This window comes from Coloeus monedula (genome assembly GCF_965178545.1).
Source record: "Coloeus monedula genome assembly, chromosome: 2".
Classification (NCBI taxonomy): domain Eukaryota; kingdom Metazoa; phylum Chordata; class Aves; order Passeriformes; family Corvidae; genus Coloeus; species Coloeus monedula.
In genome coordinates this window covers 1,303,278-1,320,759 of record NC_138782.1, presented here as the reverse complement: position 1 = coordinate 1,320,759, position 17,482 = coordinate 1,303,278, and the positions used below count along the sequence as shown (strand labels likewise).

The 17,482-nt window shown below is 50.3% G+C and overlaps 1 protein-coding gene across 1 annotated transcript in view; it reads right to left on the bottom strand.

Annotated features, from left to right (window-relative positions):
* XRN2 (5'-3' exoribonuclease 2) overlaps window positions 1–14,035 on the bottom strand; it is a 32,405-nt gene extending 18,370 nt beyond the window's left edge. Inside the window, exons 1-17 of the mRNA XM_082277216.1 lie at window positions 13,903–14,035; window positions 9,530–9,657; window positions 9,329–9,440; window positions 8,935–9,046; window positions 8,124–8,182; window positions 7,955–8,044; window positions 6,930–7,002; window positions 6,787–6,837; window positions 6,478–6,635; window positions 6,014–6,088; window positions 5,788–5,921; window positions 5,644–5,701; window positions 5,447–5,554; window positions 4,750–4,794; window positions 4,321–4,452; window positions 3,187–3,305; window positions 873–1,008 (exon numbers count right to left, since the gene is read on the bottom strand). Of these exons, the coding sequence (XP_082133342.1) occupies window positions 873–1,008; window positions 3,187–3,305; window positions 4,321–4,452; window positions 4,750–4,794; window positions 5,447–5,554; window positions 5,644–5,701; window positions 5,788–5,921; window positions 6,014–6,088; window positions 6,478–6,635; window positions 6,787–6,837; window positions 6,930–7,002; window positions 7,955–8,044; window positions 8,124–8,182; window positions 8,935–9,046; window positions 9,329–9,440; window positions 9,530–9,657; window positions 13,903–13,977 (1,665 nt within the window). The 5' untranslated portion in view covers window positions 13,978–14,035. The remainder of the gene's footprint in view (window positions 1–872; window positions 1,009–3,186; window positions 3,306–4,320; window positions 4,453–4,749; window positions 4,795–5,446; window positions 5,555–5,643; window positions 5,702–5,787; window positions 5,922–6,013; window positions 6,089–6,477; window positions 6,636–6,786; window positions 6,838–6,929; window positions 7,003–7,954; window positions 8,045–8,123; window positions 8,183–8,934; window positions 9,047–9,328; window positions 9,441–9,529; window positions 9,658–13,902) is intronic.
* Window positions 14,036–17,482: the final 3,447 nt, after the last annotated feature.

Below are 17,482 nucleotides of genomic sequence, written 5' to 3'. Positions count from 1 at the left end.
GGACATGCCCTGCATCATCAGCTTTCTGTAGGAATGGAAAGGCACGTGATGTATTCTGGCACAAGTTTTACAGACAGCCAGCAGCAGTTATTGGAGTCAGTTTTTACTGTGGTGAAAAGAAAAAAAGCCAAACAAAGACCCTCGAACAACCCTGTTTTGGAGCTCCCCCAGCCCAGTGGCTTCCTAACACAGCCCTATGCAGAAGCTCCGAGTTCCTGCTGAGACAGACAAACTGCACAGGCTGGAGCACATTGTGCTCCCAGGTCACACAGCCAATCTGACTGACTCTGCCTTCAGGGCACGGAGCTCCTTATTAGCCATCAGTGCGACAAAACCCCACCACGGCCCACTAATCTCTTGCCAATCTGACATCTCAATTATCAAAAGATTTAAATTGGATCCAGATTACTTCAGTCGCAACACACTTCATGGAACAGCATTACAATCCACGGAGGAGACTGACAACTCTGTCCCTTGCAAATTCTTACTGGCATTTCACATTTGTCCTTTGTTCCCTCATTTAGTCACCTGCAATGTCACTGTTTCTGGGAAAGGGAAAACAGCAGCAGTTCTTGCTGCACCAACAAGTGGTGGGGCACTTGATGGGAGAACCTGAATCCCAGAACCATCGAGGCTGGAAAAGAGAGACTCTGAGACCAGAGTCCAACCTGTGACCAATCACCACTCTGTCAACCAGATCAGAGCAGTGTGTGCCACGTCCAGCTGCTCCTTCAGCAGCTCCAGGGATGGTGAAACTGCATTCAAACCCCCAGAGTCAAACAGAATTGGGCACACATTTATTTCACATCTCCAACAAAACCCCACAGCTTTTCCAAGACCGAAACAAAATCAGACAACAATCTCTGGGGTACCTGATAGTAGTATCTGAGAACCCAGCAAAGCCCTTCCACGTAGGACTGCACAACCTTGCGACGGAATTTGTCATCTGATGCGTCCACGTCGAATTTGTTTTTGTAGTAGCGCTGCTTCCAACCGGTTTCCCACAACCTGCAACACAACCAGGCACGGATAACACATTTCCATGGACGGACACCTTAACAGATGCACATCTGCAGGTCTGAATTACAATGTAAGACCAAGCCCCTTGCTACTTCAGTTGCCATTTGTATACAGTTTGAATGAATGCAGAAAAAGTGATGCTCAGCAGCAACAGGATAAAATGTGACTGTTGGCAGAACTGAGAGTGTTTTCCCGCTACTCCAAATACAAAGGCAAGCAAATCAGTAATAATAATGTCTGTGTTCTGCTGCTGCTTGGACAAGCTGTGACTACCAGAGGCACTTCTGCAGCTCAGCACCCTGTGCTTGCTGCCTCACATCAGATGAGCTCCCTTTTGCCCAGGATTTTCAGTCTCTCAGGCCAGAGATGGATGCTGGGATCACAGCAGCCACCTCGGCCACGGCTCGTCCTTCCTTCACACAGCTCCCCCTCACGTCTGTCCACAGATGGGGCAGGGAGAACAAACACTTGTTCCTCGCTCACACAGGGGCACCTGCACCCTGCAGCTCTGCTGTATCACGTCAGCAAAGAACCAAACTGGTTAAACCACATAATCCCTTAATAACGATTTGTTTTCTTAAACAGGCTTCTGTTCCAAACAACTCCAAGAGGTCACCTCAAGCTGGCACTGGTCAGACTCTCCCAGAGCCCTAACTCCTGTGTGTGGAGCTGCAGGAGAGAGCCATGAGCTCGTCATGCTTCCTTACGGGATGCGCATCCCCTTGGCTCTGCGAAGAGGATCTTCCCTCGCTTCTGTCTTGAGACAGTTGCTCAGGACAGGGACCCTTTGTAAATCCTTCCAAGATGATTCACACTGATGGGCAGGCAGAGAAGCCAAGAGATGTTTTCAAGGCTTCCAGAGAAGCAGGTGAGCAAGGACAGAGCTCCTGGCACCAAAGGCTTGAGGGATGCAGTCAAGAACATCTGCGGGCTCTGAGCTGCCTGGCAGACAGACACTCGCATAAATTCAAAAAACCTTCCTGTGACATAAAACCCATCTGCAGCCGACTGCAACAATTTGTTCTGGTTTCAAAGTCATTCTAAACACAGAACATATTTTCACAAACAGCCTGGCTATATCTAGGACATCTATACAGTTCTTTTTATTTGCAATGCCAAGCACAGAATTAGCTTCCACTCAGAAAAGGACATGAAAAATGTTCTGAGCTACAAGAGCTTAAAGAACTGTGGTTGAATGTAGCACATCCTCTTCCTTGGCAATACCAACCCTGTCAGAACCACTGCTGCTCGTAAAGCACCACAGTTCATTCACACTGTTCAAGCTTCTTTCAGAAGCTCTGCTGATGTTCAGACAGAAAGGAATATTAACAGTTATCCTGATTTTATATAAAAATTCTGCTTGCTTGATTAAAAAAAAAAAAAAAAATCAGTCCCCTCAGATACAGACACACGGGAAAGAAAATAAGAATGAGAGCTAGAATTGTGATATTGGCAAAGCTGATGGGCCACATGTCACAAACACATTGTGGTGACTGTGACCAGAACTCCACAAGGAAACAACCCTGGGTGTTTTCCCACGTCCACCCAGGGCCTGACTGCACAGACACCAAATCCCCGTGGCTGCATTTCTCAGGAACAGCTGCAAGGGCCTTCACCCTGGACTCAAACAGCAAGAGCTTCACTGAAACCCTTCACCAGTGCAGGCTCACTGGTACCTAATGCTCAGAAAATTCCTGTCTCGACCATCCCAGGCTCAGCCTTCCTAAGATGGTGCAAGAACTCAGAGACAAACCCGGGCCTGCTGCAAACCAGAGATGGAGGAGACCACTGGAAGTGAGGACAAACGCTGCTGCCCATGCGAGCAGTCCGAGACGCGCGGGTTAAGCAGCTCCCAGATTCCAGGGAACAGCGGCATTCCGCTCACATAATCAGGGAATGTCTCGCCAAGCTCGGTCTCGGAGGGAGCAGTGGCTTGGAGGCTGCAAACCTGCACGCATACTAATCTGGATACTTGGGTTTAACAGCCGGAGCTCACCCATCTCACCGGAATTTACTGGATATTCTCACCCTCCACATTAATTACCGCTGGATAAAAAGATCATAGGAAAGCATCCGAAGGCACTGCTGCACTGAGCTAAATGGCATTAATTAGGCTGCATCTATCTCAGCAATTTGCTAACAAAGTGCTACAAAAAATGGCCTCACCTGATATTATCCTCTGGCTCAGGTTCACTGTCACTATCCTCAGATTTCCGCTTAATTCCTCCTCCCAGGGACGGGCTGCCATCAGGAGTCAGGCTGGTGTTTGGAGATGCTGAAGTTGTCTAGGGTCAGAATTATTACAGATCAATAGGGAGAGGGGGGGCGGGAAGAGGAGAGGAGGATTTATGAGGCTTTTAAAATTCATGTTAAAATTAACAGCTCTGTGATAATCATGGGCCTTCTCTTCAGCTCCAAAAAAACTCCAGGCTAAGGCTGCACAACCCCTTAACCCATCGAGTCAAGGAGCAAAAGGGAAAAACTCATCCCTGTTAAAAGGCAGGCACTGATGCACAGAGGCAAAGATGCCACTGGTTTGGAGAGAGAAAAGGATGCAGTAAACAACACAGTATGAACTGATTTAAAAATGCCATTTCGGATACATTCCGATTTTGGAGCACCGCTGCAGCTTCTGCTACAACTTCCTTTTGCAGCACTAGTGAAAAAAAAAAAAAAAGGTGCTTCTAAGGTGCTCAGAACTGCCAGAAATACTCTGAGTTCCTTCACAGCTGGTCTTTTAAACACCTCTCAGATTTACCTATTTTAATATTAGGGCCTAAAAGAAACGTCTCCCGTTCCATAAGGGAACTAATTTGCGTGACTCAGGCGCAAAAAACGTTTCGGGATTAAAAGGGAAGAGCAGCACAAATTATACTTTGGAAAAGCACATTGTACTTCGACTTCAGAGACAGAACAGACATCTTTGTGATGAAAAGAACTTTTAATTTGGTCGCTGCTTGGATGAAGATCTCTACCCAGAAAGAAAATATTTGTCGTAATTGTTATTTAAAGTGAACAGGACTTCTAGCAGAGCACTTCTTCCCTGTCTTCCCTCACTAACACCACCTTGCCCAAAACTTCATCTGAGTCTCTCCTTTCCCCAGGGAAAAGCATCATTCCAAGCAGGAACGAAGAAGACAATTTTATTCAAGCAGGCTTAGAAAAATCAGTCATTAAAAGCCACTTCCTCGAAGAATAATGTTTTAGGTGTCAGCTTTTCAAGAAAAGCCGACGGGGCAGAGAAAAAGGTGCCTGGAGTATTTCCTTTCTCTGTGCCAACACCTCTGAACATGTACTCACAGAGTTCTGCCTGTCGTGCATCCTCATCTCAAAGGCAGCTTGTCGAGGGTTACTGATTGCCTGCGGGCTGGATCGATTTCCCAGGGCTTGAGGGGAAAACTGGCCACCAGGAATAAAGGAAGGCTGATCCCTCTGCAAGATAAACACACATGAGGCTGCTGAAAGAGCTGTGTGATCTCCCCAGCACCAAGGTGATGCTCTCCCACAACTGTCAGACTAACATTACGTGGAACTGAATACACAAGGGCCCATTCTTAAAATATCCAAATAGGAAAAAAAACCCAATGTAATTTAAAATTTTTAAACTTCAAAATAGTTCACACGCAGGCCAGAAGACACCATGATCACACCTGCAGTTCCGACCTCCAGAAACAAAAGTAGACATTTTAATTCTTGCTAGTTTCTGCACTGGGTAAGGAGTTCACTTACCTTCAATCTTTTCCTTTTCTCTTTCTGCCGTCTTTTAAAGTTATCCTAAACAAACACAAAGTGAAATAAAGTCAGTCAAGGACACAAATTCCTTGGAAAATGGTTTCCTTATAATCCTCAACTGACCACGCCACAAGGTTTTCAGGGAATGTTCTGAACGAGACACGGGTCAATTCTTGTGTCTGTAAACCCAACAGAAATGGGATGGAATTTCCTAACCCTACCCTGAAAATCTATGGGGGAAAAAAACCAGCTGGGTACTCAAAGCCCCAGAGCTCTGGTAATGGCTTAAACCATCTGCTAAATTTAGCTGTAGCCTTACTCGGGGATGACAGCAGTGTCAAAGGACACAGACTCCTTGCCTGCAGTGCAGAGCTGCCCAAAGAAAGTGTCAAAGACACATTAAAGTCTCAGAAACAGGGAAAGAGAACTCGAGAAAAGGTTTTTTTCATTCTGTGATTCCTGGGCCAACTGAAAACCTGAATGTCAAACTGGCATTTCCAGGAAAAGAAGCTCAGCTGGAAGCACAAGATTATTTTTTGAGCACGGAAGAATTCACCAGCGATTATAACAAAGAAAATACAAAACCTGGCTTTGGTTTTTTTTTCTCCTTATTCTCTTAAAGGAGTGTCTTTGGCTAACAGTAAGCAATTAAAACCGAACTCCAAGAACGTAAGAGCAGCAACAAAATAATTACATCGTCATCTTTCCTCTTTTTGAAAATACTGTCTTCAACCTCCCCAACAGCCAGCATGATCATCTGCACCCGCTGCAGGTTCACAAACCCACTTTCAGTGAGGTAGCCCTGCAGGTCAGAGAACAACAGAGGTGAGAAACAAGCCCGCTCTGCAGCACACAGGCGGGTATTTTTAAAGGAAGAGGAAGGACTCTCACCCCGGTTTTGTGCACCACGTTTTTATAGATGTTAACCAAGCGATCGATCGCTCCCTCCCTAAACACAAACCACAGGGTGAGACTGGCGCCAGTTAAAAGCACAGGAGCCGTTCTTGCAGGGAAAGAAAACACATTCTCATGTACCTGATCTCCAGAGATGGCAGATGAGGGAGGAAGTCATTCCCCACAAAGAAGCACATGAAGACCCAGTCATCAACACTCCTTTCAAAATCAAAGGTGAAAGGCAAGCTGGCCATCGTGAGCTCTCTCTCCAAATACTGCAACACACACGCACACAGGAGAAAGGAGCTTAGGAAACGCAGCCCAGGGTCTGAAGTGGCATTCACAGCAAGCGGCTGCTGCACCTCACCTCTCGCAGGACACACAGGCGGATGAAGATGAATTCCTGTTCCGACATCGGCAGGGTGTCGGCGAACTGATCGTGCTAAAACAGAGGGGACTCGTGTTAGATCCGAGCGCATCCCAGAGCTTCTCCAGCCCCACTTTCACGGCTTGCTGAGAGAGGGGTTAACAGGGATCCAAGAACCGGCTCCCAAGCCCTTGTGCCAAGCGTGTACCTTGCTGCTCTGCACCTACGTTTAGTTCTTGATCCTTTTTTCTCATTCGGTGGGAAAACCCCCGAACGACAAAACACCACAAGGGAGGGTGTCAGGTTTGGCACGATACTTTTGTGTTTTTACTTCCAAGAGGAAAGCCAGGTATTCCCAATAACAATTCGCACCACGCTTCGGCCAAAATCAACAGCAAGAACGATTTGAGGATCGCCTTCTACACTACAGATTAAAAAAATCCTAGAAACAGCAAAATTCTTACCTTTCCTTGTTTTTCTCTGGGCAGACCTTGGCAATCCTTAACCTCATGCCCCATCTGGTTACAGAGAGCACATGGCTTGGGTTTATTTGGTTTGAACTCTTCCCTAATGATGGTGAAGTTTGGTTCGTGTGTAGCTAAGCCAAGCATGATCAGATCAGCTACCGAGCAAGAGAGAACAATAAAACGTGATGAAGGATAGACATCATTGAGTTTTGGGGCTTTTTTTAGAAAAAAGTTTACAAGCAAAGTAGGTTCTGCCTCAACCAAGATGTGATCACCCAGAAACCACAAAAGCAAGAGGGAACTCACCGTCAGCTCCACACAGACAGTGGTGAGTGTTCGGGTCGTGGTTTGGTTGTGCTGCGCAAAAGAAAATTGCATTTTGTCAAAGTCATGCAAAGTGAGTTCTTACTGACCGCACCTTAAAATGTCCACATTAATTGGAATTTTACCTCTTTGCCTCCTGATGTAATCCATGATTTTATGTTCCCCTTCACCAGGAGCACTGGCGTCCGACAAAATAACCTGAAAAACATCCAAACCACGTCAGCAACTAATGCTGCTGCAGGAAAAAAACAGTAACGTATGCACTGAACACAGCACCTGACTCATGAATACCTGAAACTCTAATTTGTGGCCTCAACTAAAATAACGTGACTTAGGATGAAATTATTTTACAATTTACTTTCCTCTGGCAGTTCCAGGCTGAAGCTGACGTTGATTCAAATTCCACTGAAACAATCACATCGCCTTGGACGTGTCCTGATAAACCATCAGGGCAACGAAATGAGCACTGCAGAACTCGCAGATTCAGCTCATCGATGCACTGGAACATGACCTCATCACCCCCTCCTCTCCCTGCCATCCTGACGAGCATTAGTGTCCACAAACCCCCATCTGATGGGGGGAATCGAGCAGAGCCAACTGCCCCTCATATTAGAGCACTTGAATGGTCAGCTCATGCCAAAATAACACAGGCAGCTGCATTTCCTGCCTGCTCTGCTCCTTGTGTGCACAGAACCGGGGGAGTGCAGCGGTTGGGCAAGAAGAGGGGAGAATCTCCAAGCCCAGAAAGCTGACGTGTGCTATTTTCACTGCCTGCCATTAGAGCCACGGAGAAAACGCAGCTGCTGAGGGAGCAACTAGAAAAGAGAAAACAGTGCCAAAACCACAACTACAATGTATCTTCACACTTTCCCTGACAGCATAAAAAGTATTCCTCAAGCCCTGTCTCCCATGAGGTGAAATTGCGGCTTTCACCTCGGCCCTTCAGTGAAATCACAGCAAATGGTGCTGGGAGATGGAGCTATCAGCACGAAATGGACCTCCAAAGTCCCAGCAGGACGTGCAGGTCAGCCGGCTGTCAGTAACAGCTCGGAGCCAGGCCAAGAGACAAACCTGTCAAATTTCTACTGCTCTTCAGCTGGATCCCAAAGAGCTCCTTCATTTCCCTCAAGGGTGAAAGTGGCGAACTTACTGTCAGGTTCTTCCAGCCCGGGTCGCTGTTCAGGCGGTCGGCGATGTAATAGCGGAGGCATTTAGCAAGATTGTCCATAAACTCGGTTCCCTAAAAAGGGTTGGGAGGGAAGAAATTAAACCTTCATTCAGGCCCTGGCAACCGCTGGCTACAGGGCCAGGCCACTCACCGGGGTGATACAGTTGCTGTCAAACCTCTCCTTCACCTCCTCTGGAGGCAGAAAGCCACCTGGAGCAACAGAAACAGAGTTTTTGAGTTACGTCCAGATGGACCCTTGCCAACATTTTTGCATGAGGAAACCCAGACAGCTCCCCTGGGAATAATTAACTCACTGAAACCAGTCTGTTTAATAAAATTCCCACAAAACAAAATGAAACCAGCTCTTACCACTGTACTATCTCCTCCACCCTACAGGTGTTACCACGTTTACGAATGCTGTTACTTCAGCAAAGTGATTCCAAAGCCCAGACAGCAGCAGCACACTCCCCTCTCACTCCAGCTGTGTCACCACCACCCTCAAAGTTGCTCTGACTTCTGTTTCCTCAGTGAATTTAGAGCTTCCACTGTCAAGTAACTCCCCTTGCTGGCAGCTCATTAACCCTGTGTGGGAGTACTTCCATCCGATCCCTGCTTTTAAGCCTCAATCCTCCTTTCATCAAGCCCTACAAACATGTACTTCCTTCCATAAGGGTTTCGGTTGTTTCCCACTGCATTTATCCCTGCTCTTCTGTTCAATCTATTTTCAAAAGGAATTAAGAGCACTCAACACAAACTCATTTCAGGCAGGAGACCGAAGAAGAAAAAGATGACATTTTGTTTTGTCTCAGTTCTTAACTTTGGAAAACAGAGATCCAGCCTTCCCTGGGCTTGTTCTCCCCTTTTCCCGGCAACGCACATGCGCAGCCCCGTTCGAAACCTTGCCGAGGCGATCAAACAAGGTGCTTCTTGTGGGAGACCCCCTGAGAAGGTCACTGCCCTACCTTTGGCCAGAATTTCTTGTCGGATTTTTTGCTTCTCCTCAGCAGCTTCCATGCCCTCCTTTGAGGCTCTGAATCTCCTGGACCGCTGTTGATTCATTTTGGCACGTGGAGCCTGAAAGAAAAGTATGGAAAACCTCGGGTCACCTGGGACACCTGGACAACGTCTCCTGTCCTGAGAGCTGCTTCAGGCTACAAGTTATTGACAGAGGTGATTTCTCATCAGACCTACTGAAGGCCAGGCTGGACGGAGCAACCTGTGCCGGCGGAAGGCGTCCCTGCCCACGCGGAACCAGGCGATCTTTAAGGTCCCCTCCAGCACAAGCTGCTCCACGACTCTGCCGTACTGAGGGGAGACGAGGATTCTACATTGGGAACTGAAGGTGTCCATACTCACCACTCCATCTATGGCCATGTAAAGGAGTCTCCTGGGTCTCACAATGTTGAAGATCCTGTCGATGTACTCAAAAATCGCCACCATCATCTCATCTTCGTTTTTGGGCGCCGGCCTAAAACACAGAGCAAACTCGATTTAACCCCTGAAACGCCGCCAGTGAAGACAGGCGTTACCTGTGAAGAGCCCCACAAAGCGCCTTACTTGTCCTCTGGGTGCGTGCAGGGGTGAATGATGCCGTTCATGTCCAGGTAGAGGTTGTCGAACTCCACCTCGTTGGGGTTGGCTTTGCTCGTGTCGATGGGGACCTTGACACCATTGCACTCTTTGGCCTGGGGACGCAGTCAGGACAAGGATTTCAGCACAAATAACCAGCAGCTATTCACACACAGGTTCACAAAAGCCTACTTGGGCTGCAGAAGGAAAAGATCGTGGTGAGCAGCCACCTCACCTGGAACTCTTCACTGTTAAACAGCACCGCTCCCTACAGCTGCTTTCAACCACAAAGCACTGCTGATGAGAGAAGTTCCCGTGTCCCTCGGTATTCCTTCCTCCCAAACCACCCGGAGCCACCCGCATGTCTGAACTATTTCAGCAGTGGATCCTTCAACACCTCCAACAACCACGGTCACTTTTGTTTCCTCACCCTAACTTCAGGTTTGTTTTGTCTGGGCCTTTGCTGCTGTTGGGTTTGTGGCTGGGTTTTGTGGTTAGTTTGGTCAAAAGGCAGTTAGCAACACTCTGATTCTCCCTTCCAAGGCAACACCACCAGCCACACCTGTAACACACTGGATTAAATCCCAACAATGTGGAAGCGACAGGAGCTGAGCAAGGAAAAGCCTGATGGTTTTCAGAGGAATTCTGGCTGGAACGGGTCATAACGCACCACAAAGGTGGAACAAAGTGTGCTCTTGAGCAGCTGGGCATAAAGCCAAGTTTAAAAATGAGTGGCATGTTCTGAGGTGAAGGCTATGGTCCCAGGATTGCACGGGACAGGGAAAACCGGGATACCGCCAGTTCTCCCATCACATGGAGCTTGGAAGCTGCTGCCGAGCCAACATCAAGCACTTCCCTGAACTTCTGTCTGCAGACTGCCTGCTACTCACTGAGTGAGTTCCCCACATCTCTAACGTGGATTCAGAAGGAAAAAAACCCTAAAACTTACAGATCATGCTGTCAACTTTGGACAATTTTCCTGCTTAAAGCAGCAGCAGGACTGGCTGAGCTTATCCCCCTCTTAAAAGGCCAAAATTAAACCCTCCAAAGCCTTTCTCTGGTATTTATATTTGGCCCAGTTATGCTGGCAGATGACATCCCCGAGCACTGTTGCTCCCTCTGCTGAGCTCTCTGGACACACACACACACTCTCAGATGGTGTGGTTTTAGCAGAAACTAAGTGTCGGGTGCAAACATTGTACCTTACTGAGGGCCACCCCCCAGGATCTCCTGCATGCCCCACCCACGCTCTCCCCCGAGCTAAAGGGGATTCGGAAGGAATGACAGCCCCGGGAGGCAGGAAACAAGCCCCCCTTCACAAACCCGTGGGGGTTTTCATGCAGCAGCCTGCTGGAAGGCTGAAGCATCTGGCAGCGATATCTCTTGTGATATAACTAAACTGTTCGCTTCTCATCCACGGCCTCTATTGAAACCATTGAAAACAGATCTTCAAACATGATACTTTAGTTGCAGCTTTATTAATTCCTGTCCATTTGGTTAAGAATATTCTCTCCTGGATTTTTTATTATCTTCAAGATCTTCCTCTCATTCTTCCTGCTCAGCTTAAGAAGAAGATTATTTCTTTTTCTTAAATCTGATTAATCTAGCAAGGTAAGAGAACAAGGATCAACTTTTCAATATTTCAAAGAGACAAGCTACAAAGATAGATACAAAATTTCTGATTAGAGAGATTTACAGCAATCCTAAAACACACACGGAGCTGATGACATCGTGAGAGAAGCTTAAATTCATCTACAGTAAGACAAACTACAGCTTCTCCCTGCTGTCCTAGTCCACTCTCAGATTTATGACCAGATTTGAATATAAAAAAATGTTAATGAATGCAATTCATCTGTGTGCTGTCCTGGCTGTAATTGCAACGTGCTCTTGAGTTGGAACAAGGCAACGTGGATGAGGACAGCAGCAGCTGCCGCTTCACTGGCAGCAAATCGAACCCAAGGAATTGGTTGTGTCCCCCCATTCATTTTAACAAAGAACTTTGGCTGCTACAAGCTGTTACCAAAGACCAAAAAAAAGGGGACACACCATCAGTAAAACCAGGGCTACACAAACCTTTGTTTGGCCTAAATGTGAGAGCAGCTTCGGTTACAGGGAGATAAATCTGAACACTCACAAATGTGCCGAAAAGGGCAAATCTGCTCTCAGAGGAAACTGCCCTGACCTGTTACAGATATAACTGCTGCTTAAATGCTGGCTGCTCTCAGGTGACAGGTCTGGAAGGGTTATTATCCAGGAACAGCTGGATCACCACCACAGCCCCTGCACCGGGGCTTCCCAGAGCCTCAGGACAGCTCACAGCAGGGATGACACAACCCAAGAGTCTGGTGCAGAGACCAGCAGAGCCAGCACTGCTGGAGCTCAGCATTAAGGGAAAAAACTGTAAAGCCCACAACCCCCTCCTTTTTCTATAAAAATTTCCAGACAGATTCTTAGATCTTAATTATCCCCCATTAAAAATTCACTTCTTGCAGCGACAGGTAAGATAAACCTCCCAGCTTGCTGAGAGGGGCTGAAATCACAGCTGCAATAAAACCACAAGAGCAACTGACAATTTTAGCCAAACCTCCTCTGTTTCGCTGCCTGAACCCGAAGCACGGCAGCGCCCTGGGGAAGCACGGAGCTGAACATCCCGCTGCAGGCAGGCCGGGCACCTCCGCAGCCTCCACATGGAATTCCATCCCTTCGCCCTCTTTTCCCCCATCTCCTCCACCGTGAAGCTCCCACACTTCATCTCCTTCCCAGGCGTTTCCCCAAGGGGAGGCACACCTTGGAAGGAGGAGCAGAGAGGCAGAAGCCCCGGCACAAGCTCTGAACTTTGCAAAGCAGCGTTCGGGAAGGGCAGAACGCAGCCGGTACAACCCAACAAAAGAGAACACAAATTATTTGGAGAAGCAGTTTGGGAAGCAGGAACTGCAGAGCTTGCCTTCTCAGAAACGCTCTGAGTTAGCCCTGAGGAGGAGAACTTGCCATGCTCAGGGCACAGTAAATCCAAGGGAGACCCCCCCACTGCCATCCTCCCTGTCCCCTCCCACCGTGTCCCACAGGATGGCACAACATTCCCGCGGCTGCAGGGATGTGTCTGAAGGAACCAGCCCACAAAAACCCACGTAAACAAACATCATCTCAGCTGCAATACTGCCTGGAAAGGCACCTGTGGGATCCTGCAGCAAGGCTGTGTCACAGCCTTCACTGAAACCTCCTCCTGCTGCTACAGCAAGCCAGGTTTCAGAGGATGCCTTTGGAACAACCAGCTCCCTGTCCGGCCAGGAGATGTTTATCCTGGGCTAGAACACACCAGCAACGAGACAAACCCTGCCCTGAGGCTGCTCCAGGTTACAGAGCGCCAGCACCGGCTTGGATGCAGCGTGACATCCCAGGCTTGGGGCGGTTCTCCAAACAATAAAGCCCCAGGGAAATGCAGGGAGCTGCAGAACGACGAGTAAGACCCGCAAATGACGCGGCTGTGGGGATTACGCAAGCGTCAGGAGGCTGAGAGCCCAAGGAAGCGGGGCAGCGCCTGTGGGTATCCCAAGAACCCCCTGCAGCTTCAAGGCACAGCTCAGCTCCCCCTCCAAAGGCCCCTTCCCGCCCTGCCTCCTTGTGCTGCCCATCCCTGGAGCAGGATCCGCCTGGAAACAGGGAGGCTGAGGAGCTTCCAGACCCTCAGGCTGCTTTAAACCACTTCCTTGGCGTTTTCTCACTCGTTCCAAGACAGGCAGCTGTGCTCCCGAAGCTTGCTGCGGCTTCTGATTCCCAAAAAAAGTTGTGGAAAAGCAGGGACTGTGAGAGACAGAGAGGAAACAGCAAAAAGCACCCCCCCCCCCGCTCCCTACTCAAGCTTCACCAACGCCACGAATCCCACTTTTCCGGCCCGAAGTCGCAGGAAGGCAGAGCCGGGAAGGGCTGGAATTGCAGCGAAGCGGCTGGAGAGGGGGAAAGTGGAGGAGAAGCCCGGTTCCCGCTCCGAGCGCCCATTCCCACTTCCTCCACGTGCGCATTCCTCCCAGGAGCGCTCACGCGCGCCAGCGGGAAGGAGCGAGGGGCTGGGATAACTCCTCCCGCACAGCGGCCGCTTCCACCGGGATTACAGCTCCGGAAAAAAACTCCGAGAGCCCAAACCTCCCCAAACCCCAAACAACACCCAAACAAAGCCCCAGCCCGCCCGCCCACCCACCGAGCCGCCCTGGAAAAGCCCCGGGGGAGCCCCCGGGGGCACGGCGGGGACTCAGCACCGGGGGCTGCACCGCTGCGGCCCAACCGGCCCCGACCCCCCGCGCCCGCCCCGCCGAGCCCCGGGGCGGCCGCCAGCGGGCCCGTGCCGTGCCGGGCGGCCGGCTCACCTTCTCCTCGACGCAGTTGACGATGATGGAGGGGTACTTGCGGCTGAGCCAGCGGAAGAAGGCCGGGACCCCCATGGCGCGGGATCGGGACGGGCCGCGGCGAGCGGGACCGGCGGCACCGGCGGCACTTCCGGGGTCGGGGGGCGGCGCGGGGCACGCCGGGAAGGGGCGGGGGCGGGACGCGCGGTCACGTGGGGCACGCGCCCGCGGCGCCGCCGGCGCCATCTTAGGTGTGGGCTGAGGGCACGGCAATGGCGGCCTGAGGGGAAGCGGGGGGCGTGAGGGGACCGCCCCCCCCAAAACGTGTCTGGGCAGCTCCTGGGGCACGGAAGGGACACCCAGAGGGAAAAAGCAAAGCCTGAGGGCACAAAAGTGATATCCAGGAGGAAAAGCAAAGCCTGAGGGAATGCCAACTCCTGAGGCGCCCTCACACTCAGCCAGGACACAAAGTGTGACAACTTCCCTCCAAAGCCAGCCTTAAACAAGCAGTTTGACAGGAAAAACACCCTCCCTTGCTAATAAAAAGCAAGTGTGGGGTTCCTTTGGCCGCACACGCAGCAGTGTTGCCCAACAAGGCAGTAATTAAGAGAGACATCGATGATTTATTTCAGTGTTGTGTGAGCCAGGTGCTCGGTGTGTTCCATAAATCCAGCACAACCATCGGACTTCCACCACCACTATTTATACACAGAAATCCAAAGCTGCAAACTTCCCAAACACAGCCCTTCCTTTAGGATTGATCAGTAATTTCCACATGAGTTACGTAACCCCAGCCAACTCCTCCTCATGCTCAGGGGAAGGGTCTGCACCTCTTTTTGACCTGGAGGTGTGAGTTTTAGTGTTACAATGAACATGGTTCAGCTATAGGATACACGGAATTGATTGGAGTGTTTCGACAAGTCAGGAACGTGCACAAAGACAGGCCTCAACATCTGGGTTTACTACGTCCTCAAAAGTAGTAGCTTGGTAGCTCCAGGGTGTCCTTGAGGAAAGGATGCGCTAATTAGGTCTCTACGCGAAAGTGCGCAAAGATCGTACATTAAAGAACATCCTGACTTCAGACAATTCCGATATATTCTGCATTTTGCAACAACAGGAGCGATTCAGGGCATGGCTGCTCTGTGCCCTCTGAGGGGACGTTTCCGGTGGGAAACGGCTCGGTGTGATCCGTGAGAGCGGCACGAGGCAAAGAGCCCCCATCCCCTCGCTCGGCCCGTGGCATAAGCAAATACTGTTAATTCACGGCCGTTTGACGGCGCCGCAATGGAATCAAACGGTCGGGAATTAAACGGGATTAACACGAGGCAGGTTTTGCTCCGCCGTGTCCCGTCCCTGCACACCAGCTCTGTTAGCAGGGCAGCCACGGGGCCGAGGACAGGGAAGAGCGGCCCGGGAGTCATTAACTAAAATAACAAAATCTCAGCAGTGCTTGCCGAGTCAACGCCGCCGGTTTGGGGAGCGGAGGGGAACCTTGGTACCTGGCTAATTCTCTGTAGAACAAATTAACCCAATATTGTGTCTCTTATTATTCTTATCCTCACTTGGCTGTTGTTAAGCCGTTTTCTGTTGTCGTTCCTCTCAATAAAATCTGTGACTTGAATAAATTTCGCCTGCAACTTTGTAGTGGCGCCACACCTGTGGTTATCAGCTGAAGATTGTCCTTTGTCTGTTCCTGACGAAACGCTCCCTGATTGAAGCTTCCTCTTGTCATGCTTCTCCTCCTGGAATTTTGTAGGGAGCACGGCAGCTCAGCGTTAACATTTTGTTTGTATTGATGAGCAGTCAGTTGTTTTTCTGATAATGCCGAAGGAAACAGAAGGCTGGCGGACGCAAACGGAATGCGGTCGTCTTATCTTATAATTACTTGGGTAAACAAGCGCTGGAAAAATTAATACTGCAACAGACAATTCCTTGGAAAGTCGGTCTGAGCACCAGCAGCTGCACCGGGCTGCGAGCCCGGGCCTCGCCCCCGAACTGTGCATCTGTGAGCACAGCACAGAGCGGCGCGGCGCACCCGCAGCAGGAGCAGGGAAGGCTTCCCGCTCAGGCACTTCCCGCGGATGAGTGGCGTGCCGATGGAAATCTGTTGGGGCTGTATTGATTCCAGTCCCCCTGTCCGTCAGTGTCACCTGCCATCAGCCCCGGGCTGGCGGCGTGACAGCTGTGAAGGAGCACGGGGAAGTTGACTGGCAGGATGTTTTGCATCTAATGAGTCTGTGCACAATAAGAGTATCATAAATAACGCTGCAGAGGAACTCGGCTATCGCTCCGACGCCGAGAGGCAGAGATCGCCTGCGCACGGCTCCGCAGCCATCTATCACCTGTCACGGGCTGCTGTCTGGGGCTGAGCCGGACTGCGGCGATGGAAAGCCCCGCAGCCTGGTGTCATGCAGCAGATAGAAAGCAGGCTGACATCGGCAGCCCGGAGTCACTTGGGAAGGGCTTAGAGCTGCAAAGACAACCGCGCAGCTCAGGCGACATTCCTTGGAAGCGCGGGCTGCTGGATTTGTCCAGCGGGGCTGCTGCTCCTCCTCTCCACGCACCTCCCAGCCCCTGAGCAACGTGCCCACCCTACAGCGCAGGGCTTTCTCTGGGGGCAGCAGTCCCACAGGACACGGGGGGGGTTGGTGTGGTGAAAAGGACATTAAAGCCCTCAGTAAAGTCCGGCTTTAGTCCCTTAGTCGAGCCCAGGATGTGTCCCAGGATGCCTGCCCTGGTCACAGACTCACCCAGCTCCATCCTCGGTGCAGCAAACTGCCCGGTTCCCAGAACATTCCAGGCTGCACCCTCACTGACGGCAGACTGAAACCCACAGCAGCCGGCTGTGCCCAGGGCTCCTGCTCGGTTCCAAGCCTTCTGCAATTCACTTTGTGCTGCTGAGCTCTCAGCCTACGCGTTCCTCACATTAAACTGAATGCTGTTCCCATTTCTAGCGGGGTTTTGAGGGATGGGGTGCAGAGATTGGTGCCCGTGTTGGGAGATGCGGGGCTGCAGCACAGCACGGCTTAATTGGGGTGCTGCTTTCTGCTTTTGAACTTGTTGTCATTACGAACAGCTTTTTTTTAATATGTCCCCTGGTTTCTCCCTCCCAAAGAAAATCTCATGTTTAATGAACTTAATTTTAGATAAAAGGAATGAATAGAAGAAAATTAAAAATGCATGAAGCTCCTAGAGTCATCCAATTACTGTGATGTCCACGCAGCAACGCCACCACGGATTTCACAAAGCAGAGAAAAGCAGGAAAGCACTGGGGCTCGCCGCATGTAAATGCTGCTCTGTTCCAAAATGTGCTGAATTACAAATGGGCATTTTATGCATTTCTTCTTCTTGATCTGTTGCAGAAGAAGATAAAAGATCAAACGTGCCAGCCCGCCTCAGCAGCGCCTGTCTGCATACCCACAATGCTTGTCTGCTTCTTCCCAAACCCCGTCTAGCGCTGGAGGAGTCCCAATACTGGGATGCAGACGAGCCTCAGGAGGGGACTGTCAGGGGGCAGGAAGACACTTGCACGTCAGAGAGAGAGCACACACACGAGATGTATGGGACCCATCATGTTTATTTGGTATTTAATTTTCTTTGC